The sequence below is a fragment of the Aedes albopictus genome, chromosome 2, assembly GCF_035046485.1.
Source record: "Aedes albopictus strain Foshan chromosome 2, AalbF5, whole genome shotgun sequence".
NCBI classification, from domain to species: domain Eukaryota; kingdom Metazoa; phylum Arthropoda; class Insecta; order Diptera; family Culicidae; genus Aedes; species Aedes albopictus.
This window is the reverse complement of record NC_085137.1, coordinates 445,145,742-445,166,268: the sequence shown is the minus strand read 5'-3', so window position 1 is coordinate 445,166,268 and position 20,527 is coordinate 445,145,742. Positions and strand designations below refer to the sequence as shown.

Sequence of the window (20,527 nt, the reverse complement as noted above, 5' to 3'; positions counted from 1 at the left end):
AAACGCTGAAGGCGAGTACACCTTTTTATTTCCTTCCATGGAAGCCTTAGATAAGCGTTTACAGTCTAGGATAGCCACATCAGGAATTGACCTATTTTTGAATCGACCAAAGCCGGTCTTGATGTCCTCACATGTCAGCATTTCGTCGAGGATCTTCCCCTCCACCTCCACTTCTCGTGCTGGCACATAGACCACGTATTCAACAGTAAACGCTTCGTGTTGAGCAATTTCATTTGCTGCTTTGTAGCTAGGTGCGGTAACACGGAGCTTGGATGCTTTCACTTGGTGAACAACGGTCCCAGGATACTTACGCGTCAGCTCTCGAGAAATCGAAAGCATATTCAATGGTTTGCATTTGCGCCGGAAATAGACAACCCAAGGCCCAGGCGAAGATGGCTGATAAAACCGCGTACGAGCAATGATATCATTGGGAGGCGTTTCGCCTCCATTGGATTCATCCATGCACAGGAGAAGAATTAATACAAAATTGGTTTATATTTTAACACACTCTGTGTGGAACGTTAGCTAATAAGAAGAAAAAAAAAACCGGCAAAAAAAAAATTCACAAGAAAAAATATATATATAAAGAGAAAAAAAATTTACAATTGCTCACTCTGGCCTCAGCCCACTGTTGAGCCTCAGCCCACTGTAGAGCCTCAGCCTACTGTTATTGCAAAGTGGACAAACAACTAACACGTGATGACGTGATGAGCGGAGGAATGGGACAACACAAAACGAGATCGAATATCGATTATACTTATCGAGTGTATAGATAGCTGTTTGTTGGTGATGCCTCGGATGCACAGACAAAACGCTGCTGCTGCTTTTGTATCACCCGTCACACTCGTCACCGCCGCCGCCGCGCGCCGCCGTTGATGTCGGGCCCGCTATTGATGGCGTGGGTAATTAAATTTCTGTTGCACAGTGCACTATTCCAATGCCTGCTTCCTTCCCGCGATCGCGGATCGCCCAAGACAATCGTCTTCGTCCTCGGTAGGATAAATAACTCGCGATATAAAAAACCACTAGGTGGGCAAAAAAACTCCACCGGCTACAAAGCGATTGACTGCGATTCAGACACGGTACACACGACCGGCTGCTTCAAACGATCGGTAAGGAATGAATTATTAAATATAAATTATTAAAAAATTATAGATTATTTTTCTAACATAACACCAATTTATCCAAAACTTCATCATCGTTTCAAAAATCGAGATGGTAATATAGTTCTATTAAATACCCTCTAATTGCCTTGAATATATTAATGTTTCGAATTAAATTTAATTTTTGCATCGAAAATGGATTCTCTGTATTCTACATGAGAAACAGAATACAGTGAAATCATTTTCGTGGTTATTGTTTTGATTTACAGCGAAAAAACTGCTTTTCTATTTCCGGAAAAATGATGACGGATGCTTGATCCAAATTGAAAACGTAATGGGATGCATATGAAAAATAGAAGAATTTACCAAAAAAATATAGCACCTATGAATGAAATCGCTATAACTTTTTTTCTTATTAATGCTTTCAAATTAAGTCAAACGTTTTTCAAAGTTTATTATAGTAGTCATAAATAATCAAAATTTCATTGCATTCGGGTCATTGAATCCGGAGATAAAACAGCTCAAAGTTGGCTATTAAATAATTATACCACTTTCTAGAATCTTTCTTACTTCGTGTAGAACAGACCGATCTTTTCCAAATTTTGGCTAGTTGATGAACTTACAATAACAATTTTAGAATATTTTATGCTTTTTCAAAAAGTTACAGTTAGTTGAACATTTTTTGAAAAGTGAAAATTTTAACCCTGTGTACTGGGATCTCAAGTAAATATCTGTTTGACACTAACGGAACTTCGATTATCGAGGCAACCCAGATGTTTGAGCTTTCCTAAAGTCAATTTCTCGATTTTTGCTAATCAAACTAAACGGAAATTACAACGTTTGAGTGCTCTGACATTCATGCACACAATAGAATCACGTGTTTGAAACACGAAACTAATTCCTCTCCCGCTCTGACATTCATGTACATTGCACACAACAGAGACATGTAGATGTTCATCTATTTCCATCCGAAGGAAATATGAAATGTGAAAAGGAATCAACCACGTGCATTACTGGACTCGAATTCAGTTCTGTGCCTTCAGAGGACAAAGATGGTCAAGCAGCTTGAAGGAAAGAAGTGTCCGTCTAGCGAATTGGGAGTCGTGAGTTCGATTCCCACCTGAGAACGGATTTCATAATGCAAATATCAATTTGATCATCAAACACGTGTTTCTCTTGTGAGCATCAATGTCAGAGCAATCAAACGTTTTTAGCTATTCCGATAGAATTTCCTAGGCATGCCATAATTAAAACAAACCTAAGCTACTCTCAGAGCTACTTCCTAACTGGCTTGAAAACACCGGGGTGTTTCAGCTGTCGATACCATTCAAACTTAAAATTGATATTAGGAAACACACCCATGGAAATTGTTTATTTCATGTGTACCATTCCATAAAGAAACAATAATTTGTATACCAAATTAGGATCTATTCGTCACCTAATGTACTATAAACGATTGATACCTTAACCACAGACAAACAGACGTAACGCCTTGAACGATTTTCATGGAAATCCATCGCCCAGTTCACACTACCATCACCTGGTGGAAAAGTTGCGCGAATCGCTGTGTTGTGCAATATCGTCAACAGAATGCGCTAGTGTGAAACGTCAAACACATAGAAAAACGATGCGCGCGCCTCTGGTTGTGAAAGCCACAACTATAAAAATTTAAAAAATGATCGTTAAAAGCGTGGTCGATGGAAATTTTGCAAGTGTTACGTCTGTTTGTCTGTACCTTAACTGTAATAATTTATAGGCGTTCTTCGAATCATAAACATGTTCTGGCATTGAAACATGTAATTTGTCACATAAATGTGAAATAGTTTATATAATGTTTCTTCAGAATTAGTTTTGTTAAGTGTTACTGTTTGTTTTGTGTATACTGTACAAAGAATGACCATAAAAACCTAATACCTCCTATGTACGAATAACTATAGTTATATGAGAAAGGGAAAGTTTACACACACCACCGAAAGTTCTACCAAACACAGAAAACACTCCAAATGAACAACCAGAACAAAGACCATGAATCAAACCTACCAATGGAGTCGCTTTGGTGTGTCCTTGCGGGTTTGGTTTCGCAGTGTCCTTGGTATTATCCCTGAAAAAAAAAAGAAACCTTTCTTCAATTCCGATCCAAACTAGTATTCTTCCCCCTATTGGCTCACCCTGTCGTATTCCGGGACTGTGCAAACATATCGAACTCATCGGACACCACATCCGGTGGGACAGATTTCTTCGCACTGCCACCCGTCGCAGCACCGCCAGACTGAGCCGGCACGCTACTCAGCTGGGACAGCTGAGACGAGGCCGTCGTACCCGATCCCGCTAAGCTAAGCCCGGCCAGTTGTGAGCTCAAAGCGGCACCGCCTCCGCTGGCTTCGTCACTGAGATCGATTAACGATTCTTTCTTGTCCGCTGCTCCGGTCGATGCGACTAGATCGCTGGGGACACCCATCGCCGCTCCCAGGATGGCCGACGGCGTGGTCGAGGAAGCCGTTTTCGGATCGCGGTTCTTCTCGAAGCGAGCATGCCGCACGAAGAGCAGGTTCAGCTCATCATTTAGCCGTAGAAGTTCCGCGGTGAGTTCGTCGTGGTTGACCTTGCCTATCAGCTCGACGATCCGGCTTTGCATTTCGCTGAAAAGATGGATTTTGTGTTTAGAAGCAGCTAGTCTGCTGTTTTGGACACTTTGAGTTATGATGCCATGAATTATTTTTATGAAGATCTATTGAAGATTATTAAAATAAGTTACAACCATATAATTTGATCAAAAACATGATAGAAACATAATTTCCTTAAAAGATTAGCTCTAATAAATAGGTATTTATCATCAAATCGATTATAATTTGATTCCTTCCCAAAAGAAATAAACATGATTGGCTAAAATTGAAGCTTCCTGGAGTTTTGAGCATTTTTCCGCTACATATTTCCGCATTTTTATCACAAAACTTCTTCCTTCTTTTTTCTGTATTAACAAGATTTTGAGCCTTAAGCTGCATCCCAGGAGGAATTCCTGGAGGAATCTCAGGAACTCGTAGATGAATCCCAGAAAGAATTTCCGGAGGAATCTCAGGAAGAACTCCTGGAACAATTCCAGAAGCACAGACAAACAGACGTAACACTTCGAACAATTTTCGATTCAAATCATAGTCACGGAAACATATTCGCCCAATGCTAAAAGGACTAAGTTTAGCCGACCATCAACTAGGTGGCGGTAGTGAGCAAACGTCAAACTCGAACAAAAACGATGCGAGCGCCACGGGTGGGTAGTTGGCCACCTATCCAATTTCGAAAAAGACCGTTAAATCGATGTACGATGGGAATTATCAGAGTGTTACGTCTATTTGTCTGTGCCAGAAGCAACTACTAGAGGCATTTCAGGAGGAACTCTTGAAGCAATCCCCAAGTGAACAGTTGCTGGAAGAAATCCAGTAGACACAACTCCTGGAGGAAATCCCAGGATCCCAGGATAGATCTGGCGGAATCTCATGAACAACTATAAGAGAAATCCCTGGAACAAATCCTATAGGAAACCCAAGTACAGCTCTTTGACTGTTTCCCTGCAGGGTCTCGTGGAGTAATTAAGTAATTAAGAAATCGTAAAATAAATCTCACGAGGAATCACTAGCATAGTAAAACGGCCTTAGATAGTTCCGGATTCTCCTTACTTTTGGTTAAATCCGGATATTTGTCTTATCATCCTCAGCTACTCATCCTAAATTTACTGATTTTCATTCATATGACCCGAAACCCAAAACGGAAATATCAGTTTTAACAAAGCAAATACTATGTTCGAAATTCAAACTTACTCTGAGTAAAGTAAAACTTTATTCATATGGATTTGAAATGCTCAAACAGTTAACTTTGCTCAAGTCAGGTTAGCCTAGAGTAAATACTCATTTTTATTCATATCACTTCCAAGAAACAAAAACTTTCGTTTGAAATTGAAAATGTGTAGAAATCCCCCTTAGCTTCGACGGATTTCTTTAGGAATTCTGTTATTCTCTTGGAATTTCATCAGAGATCCCTCCGCGGAGTCCGTTCAGTAGCTCTTTTATATATTCTTCCAGAAATTCTCCTAGAGATTGTTCCACGACTTCCTCCAGAGATTCCCATAATATTTCTTGCAGAATTACTCCAGGATTTGTTTTACAATGATTTCATCACTAAGTCTTCTACGAGTTTCTTCAAAGATTCATAAGAATTAACGCAAAAGTTTATCATAATGCGCTATCAGGATTCCTCCAGAAACTATTCTAAAAACTCATTTGGAAATCCAATAATTTCACAACAATTTCTTTAACTAGTTAACTCTACTGATTGCTTAAAAAATCTTATAAAAATCACTCCAGATATCTCTTAAATATATTCAACAGAATCTGTCAGGAATTCTTCACGGCACTCCTTCAGGAATTCTTCAAGAACTCCATTAGAAATACTATTAGGAAATCCTCCAAAAAATCTTCTATGAACTCAATCAAGAATTTTTTCAAGAATTCTACTGCTTTTTTTTTTGGGAATTCCTCCACAAAGTCCTCTAGAGTATCCTCTAAGAAATACTTAAGGTTTTATAAAGAATTTAGTCCAGAAATTCTTGCAGGAGTTCTTTCAGGTATTCCTCCAAGAATTTCTTTACAGTTTTTTTTCGAAAATTCCACCTCGCTATTACTTCTGACGACAAAGATCAACTGCAAAAGGACAACCAAAGACGAGAGCAACGAACCGATAATTTGTTAAAACAACCATTGGGATGAGGCTTCTATCCTTTTCATATTGTACCTAAACTCTGTAATTTTTTTCTCACTTTTAGAGATATGGCTCCTTAAGATCCATCTACCACTAGAGACGAACCAGCCGAGGGCTGAAAGTCTCTTTAATAAAGATAAAAAAATCCACTTGGAATTCCTCCAGAATGTCTTACATGAGTCACGTCAGAAATTTTGGCAGGAATTACTCCAGAAGTTATTGAAATTTTCAGAGAAGTTCTTAGATATTTTAGTAATTCTTTTTTAGATTTCTCTGGGAATTACAGGAATCCGGGAGTTCTACCAGAGATAATTCTTGAAATCCCTTCAGAAAATTCGTCAGAATTTTATTATGAAAATATATTGAAACGTTATACACCGTGTCCAATAAGTTCTCATACAAAATACAAATTTAAAAAATATAATTTTATTTCACATCTGTGTTTCATATTTTCAAAATGAATGCATGTATTGAAGGGCCACATAATACTGATTAAATAAAGCATACGGTTTAGAAAAACATTATTTTCTATTTGTTTTTATAAGCCTAGCAGTACACTTCCTTTTTCTGAAATCCGTTTGCTCCGGCACGCAAGAAAAATGTCCGAAAAGTGGTTTATTCTACGGTAGCTAAATAGAGTCCTTAAGGTTAAATTTTGAGTTTATATCCCAAGTTTTGTACCAAATGGATATACTACCCAAGTAACCATGACGCTTTATATAGAGCATTAATTTCGCTTTATAGTGTATTATATGACATGCGATTTAAAGTTGTTTTGTCATATAGGTACCATAAAAGTAGGTTTAAAGTCGAAAGTGGCGCTATTATTGTTGATTTAAAGCAAGCTTTACTGTGGTGATTGCTAAAGCATATAAAATGCTTGTACCTTATAGCTAATGCAATCAAATCGTATGGAATGCATACTTAATGCATCATGTCAAAAAAGAAAAAAAAAGTATATTTTTCATTTTTCTATCTATTTTTATCTTCCGATACTCTCACTTTGATGTTTTTTATTGTATTTCGGGAACTGAACCTAGACTGCTGAAACTGGACCACGATGAAACTCGGACGCGCTAACGCTGTGTGCTACGATACCATGTATGTTGCACCTGGAAAAATGCGCAACATAAGGTAACGTATACTTAGCTCGTGCCTTATTGAGTTGTGTTTTCAGCAACTCCAAAAAATGTGCTGTGGTCTGAATGCCATCAGTTGTGTTACTCTCGAATATAAATTCGTCTGAGTTGATTCTGTTTTTTTTTTGTTTTCATACGTGCCCACTTCTACCAATAAATAAGAAACAATACAAACAGCGCTTTAATCCTTCCTTTTATGAAATCGGGGCGTTAAATAAGGAAACTTATACCCCACATATTTTTTGTTCCCTCAACATCTGATTGTTTTCATACCCCAACCAGAAACCACAAAAACCATACATAATATAAATTTTCAAATAGCAACATCTGAGCATGATAATCTAAGTGCTACGCAGCAATCCATGAAATTTTGGTTTGTTTCTCTTTTGTTCTGAATGGTTCGGTTTCTAAAAATGTTTTACAGTTTTTTTTTCGAACTGAGGGGTATTTTTCTGTTGACAACGATGGAAGCTTTAGGAAAGGCATATATAAAGTAATAAGTGCTTGCATTATTGATTGCTATAAAGCTTTTAACATGGTAATGCAATGAAGCAATAAACAACGGCCCTATAGAACTTTACAGAACTGTCAAAATCTCGTAATGCTTGAATGCTTTCATAATGTAGATTAAACGCTTCATTACTTGACAGATGTATAATAAAAGTTATCTTGCATTAGCTAAACTATAATACGATTGAATTAATGTTATGATATAATGCTTGTGGTTACTTGGGTAAAGCTGAAACAATACAATTTTAGTGTTGATATGGTAAGAAATTTGCTAGTAAGCTTCACTTGAGCTGATTTCCTTGAAAATTTTCGTTATATTAAAGATAAACATCATAAAACGTAAATGTTGGACACAATTTACCACAATAGGGATACAAGTACGTTTTAGAAGTGAGAATGTTGTGAATCAACAAGATATGATACAGCCATGCACACAACAAATCTCATTAAAACAGGTAAATGGACATTTTTGTTGGATTCACGTTTTATTTTGTACAAAATAAAATGGCTTCGTACTCCATAAATCCAGAGTCTCATATTTTTTCTCTTTTGGCCATAGTTACTACTAGCAATGGTGAGGACAGGAACCTAATTTGTTTCAACTTTAAAATATTTCTCGTTAAAATGTGACGAAACACCAAAGAAATGGCGTGCGTGCCAGCTGAAATGGACTTACGACACATAAGCGATCAGCAGAGAAGGATGAAGGACAGTTAATTCCAAAACATATGCTGCATTTGATCAGTGTTAGTTAGCCTTTGAATAAATATATTTACTTTGATAATCCTAATTACAGATGTGAAATGAATTCAATTTGATTTTGTATGAGAACTTATTGGACACGGTGTAAATGCATAATACAAAAGAACATATTACAGTGGAACACTATACATGCGTAAAAAAGATATCAGTTATTGATAAGTACAGCAAACACAACATAAATTTGCCCTGTTACTTATGCTGTTAGATAACAAATTATGAGGTTTCTGTGCAGTTAACAGTGTTTGCTGCTGCATTTATATGTTGTTTTTGACTAGCTAGGATTTTTAATCCTAATGGGGTATGCTGATTCGGTTTTTAATTTAGGATATTTACATTTCGACTTGTTAGGGAATGATTTACATAGCTTACAGTCAAGCATTACCCGAAATGGCCTGAAAGCATTCCATAGAAATGATATCTTATAATACTCTGTTACGCCAGAGAGCTATAAATGTGAATTTAATTTGAGGAGATAGCTACATGTTAACCCTAGAAGGGATACCTTCATGGCCTCAGTTTCGTCACCTCGCTGTGTGTGTTCCATCAAAGACGAGCTCTGAAAGGCGCCTGGGGTCCTGGGGTATCTCTTTTAGGGTTAAAATAGAACATGTAGCACCAACATAAAACTTGTAACTATTTTCTCCACAGATTCACTAGAGAATCGCTAGAGATATTGTTTCTACAGTAGTGGTTCCAGAGTTTCCTGTTAAAATGTATGAAGAGATTTCCTTGGAGCTTTGTGTAAGAATTTATCTAGAGATTACTCCTGAAATTCGTCCACAGATTCCAGCATGAAAACCTTCAGAGGTTCCTCCAGGAATACTTATTCAGAGTTTCATCTTGTAATTATTCAGAGGTTCCTTAAAACACCCATTCTGAAAAGGCTTCAGAGGTTCCTCAAGGAATTACTCCAGGAATTTATGCAGATATTCGTGCGGGTTCCTTTCCAAATATTCTTCCATGATTTCTTCAGAGAGTTATTTTTAAATATCTTTCAGAGACTCCTATAGGAATTTCTCCAGGCATTGCTCCATGACTTCTATCAGTTGTTTCCAGGAATTCATCCAAAGATTCTATGAGTCCAGCAGCTTTAGTAATATCTAGCGAAATATTCGAAGAAATTATTGAAGAAACCTCCGGAGCAGGTTCAACAGGATTTTCTGGAACAGTCATTAGAGGAACTATTGGAGGAATTGCTGGATAAATTGCTGGGAGAATTTCTGGAAGAACCTTTGGAGTAATTTCTGGACAATTTGCTGAATAATTTGTTAGAGGAAACTCTAGAATAAATCCTAGAGGCATTGTAATTGCATTCATTCTGTTATTCTGTTATAATCAACGCACCCCCTGGCCGTGGCCAATCTGCGTTGTTTCGCTGGGCGATACGTCTACCAATAGACTTGTATCTGCCCTATGCTAAACCGATTAGCATATCAAGTCCTTTCCACTGATGAGTAGGCTCGAATGTCCCGCCCCTCCCTATAACCCATAGGGGGAAATAAGGAGTTTCCAGTTTCAAGTATTGTATTGATTATGACACCAACTCTTTCTATTCCTTGGGAAAAAAATCACTAGACTTGGATTATCAGACTACTATTAATAATGAACATAATTAAGATACAAGTTTACATACACAATTGTAAAAGCAGTGTCAGATACTTTAAAGTGAATTGAAAAATGTGAATAAGATAAATTGTAAACTATTTCGCGGCGACACGAATGCTTCAATAGTGTCATAAACAAAGGCGCAAACAAACAAATAATTGATATTGAAGTATGCATATTGAAGTATTTATCTATTAGCAAAGTAGTAGAAAGAGTTGGGTGCCTGATTATAAAATTGTTGTACTTATCTTGTGTGTTTCGGACAAGTCCCGTTTGTGTTGGCCATTAGGACACTTCTTGCTTCAAAACGGTCGTTTCTGGAATGGAAAGAGAATAATTGGCCGCACAACTCCGCAAATGGGCGGCCCGCACATATTAGTATAATGTTGCAATGATTGAAAATAATAGAGTATAATTGTTAATCTATATGAATACTGCTACTAGTTCAGGTTTCTCACCCTCCACGATTCTCTAGATACTGTTATAGCGTGTTTGTTGTAAATTTGTTAATAAGTGAAGCCTCCAAAATAGTTACGTGAAGTTGTATCAAAATTCTACAGAGTGTTGGGGAAGGGGAGGGGAAATAAACATACTTCTTCCTACACCTAGCAGTTCGGATCTTCTGTTCACACTGTCATTCCAACTTTCTTTCAGTGTGAAACGTTTCTGGATCTGGAACGGGTGGTATCACTTTACGCTACTCTTCTATCATGAACATAGATAACTACTTTTAAAAATAAAAGTTTTGTCCTACTACCTATTTTATACCTGAAAGATGTTAATTGGTCAAATGTTTCGTTCAGCAAGTCTATGTCCATATTGATGATACAACCTTTTATTAATGAGTAATAATGAAACGTGAAATTGTATTGTAATAATTGATCCTAATCTTAACCCTATCACTGGAACGCGTTTGAAGCAAATTGATATTGCTAATGATTTGGTTGGGCATTAAAAGTTTTTTTGGTTTCGACAATAGTCACATACTATGCCCTACGACATTGACGATTCTATTGTCTATGGCTCACCTATTTCGTGCCACCCAGCAGGGACTTGGTCTGGTACCCAATTCAGTATATCCGCTCCACGTAATATACCGCACTTCTTTTGATTTGTGATATATTACGCGGAACATTACTCTCTTCATTCGGATAGCGGCTATGTAACCCATTGGATTAAAAGCCTCCATCAAACATGAAGCGATTAATCGGAGACTGAAGACTCTATACCAAATTTGGCTCAGAGACAGGTAATCAGTGAGGTCAGTTTTTCTCGTTTGTCAGAGACGATTGATACTTATTAAGACAAACTTTCCACTACATCTGCCAGCAATAATCGGTGATCGATCAACATTCCGAGTACCCCAATTTACACAAGAATGCCAAGGATCACCGCTCATGCTTTACAATACAGTTGGAAAAACTAGAACAACACCTGGCCACAATGATGCATAAAGCACTAAAGCGGACCGGAAGTGTTGGTGAGCCAGCCCCCACCTAGAGGCATTGTAATTGCATTCATAGAATGATTTCTAGATGAGTTCGTAGAAGTATTTTGGGAGAGTTACTGAAGGCAACTTGAAAGTAACTTCTGGTAAAATCGTTTGAGGAACTCCAGGAGGACTTAATCATTTCTGGGGTGAATTACCTCAAAGAATTCTAGAACAAATTTCTGGAAGAAATCTTGAACAAATTCATAGAGAGATTGTTACAGTAATTGTGCTGGAATTTGTAAAATTTGAAACTTTACTCACCGACACGTATTGGCCAGTTCTGTGAGCAGCTGGTAGTCGGAAGGATCCTCCTGGCCGGGTTTCAGCTCGGTCAACATGTCTCCCAGTACGGTCATGTTCATTGTGACGATATCCAGTTCGGATTGTAGCTTCGCAATCTGATCCTGCGACATCGAGGATGGTGGGGGCATCTACGGTCAAGGCAAATAAGGATGATACATATTGAATTATTAAAGATGGAAGGGGTTACGAAATGAACGCATCAATCCAACAACTTACAGCCGGTGAGTTTGGTGCTTGAGAAGCATGGTGTGGCGAGACAGACATCGTACTATCGGTAGCCGCTCCGTCTGGGACGCTCTAGAATGGGAAGCAATACAATTTACGATAATCAATTATGGATCCGCGGCCTTTTAAAATCCGTCTAAAGGAGAAACGTAGACCAAGGACCAAAGAGTAACAAACGATACAAACGTATCAGTTTTCGAAATAGAATTTGGTTAGGAAATGATAAAATAAATCCATTTTAAAACAAGATGCATCTAATTTGGTCAAAATGATAATAATTTAAATATGGTGACTTCCATAACATACTAAAAGATAAGATAAGGTAATGCCACAGACAATAATGCCACAGAGGTAATGCCATACAATTCACAAGTTTGGCAAAAATCGTAACGAAAGTTAAACATATGACCAAAACATATAAAAATATAGCAAAAATTCTACCTTAATAGTTAAAATTATAAACCTATATAACCAATGACAAAACCTCTTTTGTAAATAATACTCTTCCACTCATGAATCAAACAGAAGCGATCACTCACCCTTTGCGGTGTATAGATGGGCGCCAACGAGTCTAGATCAGTAGCAGGAAACTCGATTCCCTTGTTCTTGAGTTCCTGATACACCTGCACCACTCCGTTCAGATCCGGCTGCGAGCGGAAAGCGTCCGCCCAGATCTGGATCAAGCTTAGCACCTTCTCCTGCACGATGGGCGGTGGATCGTTCTTTGGTCCGATTAGTTTCACCAGTTCCTGTACGAATTCCTTGTTGGCCACCAGCACGTGGAACGCCTTGCCGCAGTTCTTGACGCACGTTTCCAGCACGGTCAGGGTGTACATGATGACGGTGTAGTTTTTGCCGGCATTCTGTACCAACCGTTTGCGAATGGCTTTCATGGCGTCCCGGGCGCCATCCGAAGACTCATTAATCAGGTCGCATATCTCCATGTTTAGCGCCCAGTTTTCCGAGGCTAAACTGGCGTCCGTGGCTTGTTCTGGAAAAAACCAAAACAATTGTTATCTATTTGGTGGAGCACTTGAATACGACGGCAGAAATACGTAATGGCGTGGCACTGATAGTGTGATTCATGAACTGACCGGTGATAAGATATGATAAGCTTCTATATTTTAAGCTTACTGAAAGACATGTTTCGATCAGTGTGGTATTAAAAATACAATTCGATATCACACGAGTTTTTTTTTGTCATTCTAGAATTAAGCATAATAGGAAAACAATAGAAGCATACCTAAGCTCATCACATGATTACAAATAAGAGGTTTCAAATTATATGAAAAGTAAATAAAATCATCGTGGACAGTGTTCTCCAAAATTGGACCTATCGTGGCGCTTATACCGACTCTGACTACAGGTATTCTTCGATATAACGTACCCTCGATATAGCGTACCCTCGATATAACGAATTCGATATAACGTACATTTTGCTTCGATATAACGTACAACATTGAAATTTTTTATTTTTCCCACGAATAACCCTTAGATACTACGAAATCACTCAAATCAATGTTTTGTTGCAGCATTAGCCTCGTTACCCAGAATTAGCGCAATATGGGGAAAAATTTAGTGTACGTTATATCGAAGCAAAATGTACGTTATATCGAAGCACAAAAAACGAAATGACTTTTTCGTCAAAACTCAAGTTTTTCGTTATTTCACCGAAATCATTATTTGGGATTAATTTCACGTCGAATGCATCAATACTAGCATAAATAATATTAAATTTTTTCTCTGCTTCGATATAACGTACAAAAAGAAAAAAATTTTTGTACGTTATATCGAAGAGTACCTGTACTACCTGATAATGGTCAAACTGCGCTCAAAACTCATAAAATATTTACGGTATCGGCGACCGCCACTGTACAACTTAGAGCGAATGAAGTAACAGCATTATTTTTGCTGGAAATTTCAAATATCAGATTTGAAAGGTTTCCTAGATAGAAATTCCCCTTACGAAAGTTGGCATTTTCCAATCCTACCGATCTAGTTTTTTTTTTGCTGCTGTTTTCTGTGCTGTGATTGTATAGAGTTTAATCGTACCTAGTTTGGGTTGTGGAGGACGGAGACGGCCGGATATAAAAAAGGCAATAAACGGACGCGAGTACTTAACAAAATACGATTTATTTGATCTTCGAATTTAGCGCGTTGTTACAGGTACGAACTCTCACTTCGATCTGGTTGGTTCACTCTCGTCGTCGTCGTTTATGCTCTCTTAGTGTGAGTGGCTACCAGGGGTGTGCCAGTCGCCGCAGCGCCCCCCCAGTTACACCAAGAACCTTACGCGGTGGCCTGTAGGTGTAACTATAGTCTTCTTATTTTCAGGATAGCTGGTTACGGTTTCTGGTCCGGTGTGAGCTGGTTTTACTCGATCGATCGAAATTCTTTGCACTTTTTGATTTACTATGACGTCCAAATACTTATCTGTACGACTAACAACACGGAATGGACCGTCATACGGTCGTTGTAGAGATTTCTTCACGGCATCATAACGTACAAATACATGTGTGCAGTCCTTCAATTTTTCATTTACGAACACTTTCGCTTTGGTGTGATGTTTAGCTTCGACTGGTCTGATTTGGTCCATTACTCGATGAAGGTCCAACGAAAAATCGGCACGATCGTTGATCTTCTCCAGGGGTTCGAAGAACTCTCCAGGTAGACGCAAGGGTTGACCGTACACTAACTCGGCGGGGGAGCAATCCATATCTTCCTTAACAGCGGTTCGCAAACCTAACAGAATTAATGGAAGTCGAACAAACCACTTCTTGGCGTCGACGCACATGATGGCCTCCTTTAGCTGTCGATGAAAACGTTCGACCATCCCGTTTGCTTGTGGGTGGTACGCCGTTGTCCGTGTGTGGTTGGCTCCTAGTAAAATCGTCAGCTCCCTGAATAACTCGGACTCAAATTGACGTCCCTGATCTGTTGTAATGTATTCAGGGCAGCCAAAACGCGCGATCCATTGCGAGCAGAGTGCCATTGCTACAGTGTTCGCCGTCATATTCTCCAGAGGGATCGCCTCGGGCCATCTGGTATATCGATCTACAATTGTAAGAAGATATGTATGACCGTTAGACGGTGGCAATGGACCCACAAGGTCAAGATGGATGTGGTTGAAACGGCATTTGGGCAAACCAAACGAAGCCAAAGGGGCTGTTGTATGGCGGTACACTTTGGATTTTTGACACGCTTCACAGTTACGAACGAATTCGGCGATTTGTTGATTCATTTTGGGCCAAACAAATCTACTGGACCAAGGTTGCAACCATTCATTTGCAAAAATTTACATTCATTTGCTATTATCTCAGTTCAGAAGCATGCTATCGAAAAACAATGTATGGATGAATTGAACCTTGTAGTTTTATCTAAAAACTTGCCGAATAACATTGGGGTCGCACACGCATACCAAAGTCGTGAGAGAGCTGTGAAGGCAACTCTCCACGCGGTGAATATAAATTTCATTCACGCTGTGGAAAGTTGCCTTCACAGCTCACTCATGACTTTGGTATGCGTGTGCGACCCCAATGTTATTCGGCAAGTTTTCAGATAAAACTACAAGGTTCAATTCATCCATACATTGTTTTTCGATAGCATGCTTCTGAACTGAGATAATAGCAAATGAATGTAAATTTTTGCAAATGAATGGTTGCAACCTTGCTACTGGATATCAACTTGCGAGTCGCTCGTATGCCAGGATGAGCGATATAGGCCTTTTCATGTGACAGTTCCGTGCATGCATTTGTTTACAAAGCTTGAACAACAGATGCTAACAAGAAAGTGTCATCTTCATAGAAGAACTGTCAAACGCCCGAAAAATCAGCTGATTTAAGACGTCAAATGAAAAGGCCCATTGTGAAAATGTTGCATAACCATCTGCCGATGCGGTTCTGGTATGAATGGTCGAGTGCAACCTGCTGCAGACACGTCGCAGAACAGTGGTTTGGAACAGTGCTGTAGAGTGAGTTTCTTCAAAGTCAGCGATGACTTGGAAGACTTCAACAAAGCTTGAAGTTCGGCGTCGTTATCCTGATCTGTCGCAATATTACTGTAATTTATTGGCGATGGAAAACTGATTGCGTTGGCCCTGGAAAGGGAATCAGCTATCACATTTTGTTTTCCGCTAATGTGTTGGATGTCTGTGGTGAATTGTGATATAAACTGCAACGCTCTTTCCTCATGCGGCAACCGACATGCAGAGTTTGATGTCATGGCATGCGTTAGCGGGTTATGATCGGTAAAAATCGTGAAGCAACGCCCCTCTAACAGATGCCTAAAGTATCGGACAGACATTTTAATTGCAATCAGCTCACGACCAAAGGTGGAGTAGTTGCGCTGGCCCGATGTAAACTTTTCTGAGTAGAAACCTAACGGTTGCCAGATTCCATTGGAAAACTGCTGCAGAACAGCACCAGCTGCAGTGTTGGAAGCATCCACAAATAATCCTAATGGTCTGGTTGGATCAGGATAATACAACAATGTTGCTTCTGCTAATGCCTTTTTGCAATTCTCAAACGCTTCATTCGCCTCCACACTCCACTCGATTTTCCGTGAATCATTTTTCTTGTTCCCAGTGATTAGGCATCTTAATGCCGCCTGCATATCGGTAGCTTGACGTACAAAACGTTTATAGCCATTTACTAGAGCGAGAAATCTTCGCAGATCTTTAACCGTCGTAGGTCGAGTGAATTGCTGCACTGCAGCTACTCGGCTGGGCAGCGGTTTTATTCCATCTTTGCTGATGAAATAACCGAGAAATTCAACTTCTTGTTGAGCGAAACGGCATTTCGGAAGGTTGATCACAAGACCATTTGATCTAAGTCGATCAAAAACTTTTCGCATGTGCTGATAATGTTCCTCAATAGAGGACGAAGCTACGCATATATCGTCGATAAAGACGACAACGAAATCGAGGTCTGCGAAGATTCTATGCATAAATCTTTGAAATGTTTGACCTGCGTTGCACAGGCCAAACTGCATCCTAGTAAATTCAAAAAGGCCAAATGGAGTAATAACGGCCGTCTTAGGTACGTCTTCTTCTTCTACCGGGATCTGATGATAAGCCCGTTCAAGATCAATAGTGCTAAATATTGACTTACCATGAAGAGTGTTGAGGAGGTCATGTATGTGGGGGACCGGATACCTGTCCGGCACAGTCACACTGTTTAATTTCCGGTAGTCTCCCACAAAGCGTAATTGTCCAGACTTTTTGGGAACACAATGTAGTGGACTCGCCCAACTGGAACGTGATCGGCGGCAGATGCCTAGATCCATCATCGTCTGGAACTCCTGCTTCGCAATTGACAATTTATCGGGTGACATCCTTCTTGCTTTTCAAGCTACGGGGGGTCCTTTTGTAACGATGTGGTGAGTGACGTCATGACGAACTTCCGCTCGCAGCGTCGAAGGACGAGTGATCACCTGAAATTCCGCAAGTAATTGCCGGAACGGATGATCGTAGTTGATCGTGGTAACGTCATGTAGAGGTGAATGCACCACACCACCTGCAGCTTTAAGATTCGTTGTTCCATCGACGATGCGTCGGTGCTTGAGGTCGACCATCAATCCAAAATAGGATAAGAAATCGGCTCCGATGATGGCTGTGGTAACGTCAGCCACGAGAAAATTCCAGGCATATTTTCTGCGTAGTCCGAGGTCCACGTACAGGAAACGGGTATCGAATGTTTTTATATTTGTGCTGTTGGCGGCGTGTAATACGAACGGAATCGGTGACTTGTTTCGGTCTCGTCTGTTAGCAGGAAGGATTGAGACGTCCGATCCGGTGTCGATCAGGAAGCGGATGTTGTTGATTCTGTCGAAAACACATAAGCGACGGCTTTCCTTGTTTGAGCCCACCTCCGCCGTGCTAGATGGGCTAGCGTTTAGTTTTTTGGCGAATTTCCGAACGCACACGGCTCGCGACACTGATTAGCTTGAGCGCCGTACTTTTTGTGGTACCAGCACACGATACTACGGTCACTGAATCGTTGCCGTGCGCGAGACGAGGATCGGCTTCTCTCATTCCTGATTTTTCCAGCTTTTAACTTGCGAATTTCTGCTGTTAAACAGGCGATTTGCTCTGCAAGTTCCTCCGTAGACGGGACAGCTGGTTGCGACGTCATTGCTGCAACATGGGAGCAGGAAGATTCCACCATCTTATCTGCCATCTCCGCCAGCTTGGTTAGCGTGCCGTCGTGGATCGTCAACACAGTTTTGACGTTTGCTGGCAGCCGCTGCAAAAACAGCATCTTCATTAGACCGTCGTTCACATTTAGACCAGCTGCCAAATCCTGCATCCGGGCCAACAGATGCGTCGGCTTCATGTCGCCCAGGTCACACGAATTTAGAAGTTTCTCCATTTTAGCTTGAGCCGACATTTCGAAGCGGCTAAACAGTCTGTCTTTAAGGTGAAACATCAAGAAATCCCTTTGAAATTTTGCATACAAACTTTAGATGCACAAATCTGACGAAAGAAGCATCAAATCAAGCCGCACTTGTTTATCCTGGCTTTGCTCACTTGCAAAAAGAGGCAGCTTTTCCGAATCGAGTGCATTTGTTTACGTATTTTCAAGATTGGTGCTCTTGAAAACGCGAGTAGGGGACCAAGTCGGCCATTGTGGCAGCCATGTTTGTGTTCTCTGAAGTTTCTCCTTAATGGCTTGGTATTTGTTGTCCTGAGGAGGGTTTGCAACCAAATCCGAGATGTGGCACAGGACGCTCTGATCCACCTTTGCGATGATGTGGTAGAATTTGGTTGCATCGCGGGTAACTCCCCAAGTAACCACGAAGCCGTATATAAGTGCACCAATTTTGCCATATATTGATAATTAAAATTGTGAATATAATGCTGCATTACTTTAAACACCTCATTAAAGTAATATTAAAGTCGAAAAGGGCCCCACTAAAATCCAATTAGTGCCACATATTGCAGCACGCTGACAGCCATTGCTAAAGTAACATAAATGCATGTGCTGTACATTTGCATTTGCACATGCTTGATACGTGCAACTAGAAAAACCAAAACAAAAATCTATTTTTAGCACCGGTTTCGTTATCGACGGTACTGATGCCCACGTGAATGTTTTGACCATTATTTTTTTGTCGCCGGGTCGGGAGTCGAACCAGAAGTGTTGAAGACCGCTAGATGAGTTCCATACGCGCTGGTGCCTTGGACCGTTTCTGCTGCAGTGATAACAACAGATATTTCATTAACTTAAAGGAAACTGTTCTTCTGTCTCAATCATTGCAGTAGAGGGCAAAACGACTATGTCATATGTAATAGAATACAGTAATTTATCACAATCTGATAAATTACTGATAAATACATAATGCATTTTCGAAGATATTTAATCAATATAAGAAAATGAAAAGCACGATTAAAACACCCTTCGCTTCGCATACTGCTCATATGCCAATTGTGGTTTCAATCATTATTGGCATGTGATAGCAGCCTACAGAAAAGAGAAAAGGTCATCTTTAAAAAGGTTTTGCTGTCGTCGATCGGTGGCTCAAACGGGGATTAAGTTGGCCGGGAGTCGAACCAGAAACGTTGAAGACCGCTTGAGTTGACCGTAAAGTTGTTCAATCTTCTTGATTTCATTTGTTTACCATTAGAGTCAAGCTTTTATAATTGTATTGTTAGAGCAAACTTTGCTAGTTTGTGCATTGCATTTGTTCAGTTTTTGCAGTGTTGAATTATTGAAGTATCTTATATCACCATTTAATGTACCCTAATGTAAAGAAAAATGCAATGCATCATTACATTGATAATGCCAATCTAAAGGATTATTGCATGACAAGTGTGGAATTACTGCATTTCGCATTGCAAAGGTTGATATTCAGTCTAATTCGTGCAATGATATAATGCTTGTGGTTACTTGGGATGATGCCATTTGTCAAATTCTAGCTTTTCGCATAGATTTTCAGCCAATTTCGACTATGAATGCTAACATTAGTTTATTCTTGCGTGTTGCATTGAATACGACACACATATGGCCAACACAGGTCTGATTATTGAAGAAGACAGGAATAACAAAAGCCGAACCGTCTCCCAAAGCCGATATCGTGGAGAAGTGCATTCGTTTGACATTTTTGTTTCGTACAGTAGTTTGATTGCTTGTGCTGCGAATGTCAGAGACAAAGGAGGCCGAATATCGACGAAAATGTTCAAATGACTGTGATCTCTAACAAGACTGTTGATGATGATTAACCTGGGCTTGTTAGGGAAATATCTGATGTGATTCATGCAACCTTTATTTGAGTCAAAACATTTAGACCAATGTTTCCCAAACTTTTAGGAGGTATCGCCCCCTTAGAGCTTCAAAAAAATATTTTCGCCCTCCTAGGTGAGATTTTATTTTTTCTATAGTAGAAGGCTGAAACTGTGCTTAGCTAATGCCTTCAAAAGCGCTGTGACAAATCTAGCTGTGCCATTCAGTGTATCTAAATCTGTGTCGCTCTGATTTTCATTAAATTGTTTTGTAAATGCGTTGATTTTCCGCATTTGAAAAAAATATAGTGAATTGAAATCGTACTTACAAAAATATTAAAATCGTTTTTATGCCTACTTCTCAAACCGTTGTTAATTGAACATTCATTAATCGAAATAGAACGAACTGTGAACACATATG

At 39.6% G+C, this 20,527-nt stretch overlaps 2 protein-coding genes and 1 long non-coding RNA gene across 4 annotated transcripts in view; 1 reads left to right on the top strand and 2 right to left on the bottom strand.

Annotated features, from left to right (window-relative positions):
- The window catches only part of LOC134288571 (uncharacterized), a 35,438-nt gene extending 16,383 nt beyond the window's left edge, over positions 1-19,055 (top strand). Inside the window, exon 2 of the long non-coding RNA XR_009998025.1 lies at positions 18,206-19,055. This is a non-coding gene — a long non-coding RNA (uncharacterized LOC134288571). The remainder of the gene's footprint in view (positions 1-18,205) is intronic.
- The window catches only part of LOC109420220 (target of Myb1 membrane trafficking protein), a 43,202-nt gene that overhangs the window by 8,763 nt on the left and 13,912 nt on the right, over positions 1-20,527 (bottom strand). For both annotated transcript variants that reach the window (XM_019694548.3, XM_019694550.3), the window contains exons 2-6: positions 12,428-12,879; positions 11,880-11,960; positions 11,622-11,791; positions 3,272-3,742; positions 3,144-3,204 (exon numbers count right to left, since the gene is read on the bottom strand). In XM_019694548.3, the coding sequence (XP_019550093.3) occupies positions 3,144-3,204; positions 3,272-3,742; positions 11,622-11,791; positions 11,880-11,960; positions 12,428-12,879 (1,235 nt within the window). The remainder of the gene's footprint in view (positions 1-3,143; positions 3,205-3,271; positions 3,743-11,621; positions 11,792-11,879; positions 11,961-12,427; positions 12,880-20,527) is intronic.
- On the bottom strand, positions 14,003-18,235 carry LOC134288570 (uncharacterized). Its single transcript, XM_062853805.1, has 2 exons — positions 16,997-18,235; positions 14,003-14,942 (listed from the first exon to the last, which is right to left on the bottom strand). The coding sequence occupies exons 1-2, from the start codon at positions 17,217-17,219 to the stop codon at positions 14,164-14,166; spliced, it is 1,002 nt and encodes a 333-aa protein (XP_062709789.1). The 5' UTR covers positions 17,220-18,235; the 3' UTR covers positions 14,003-14,163.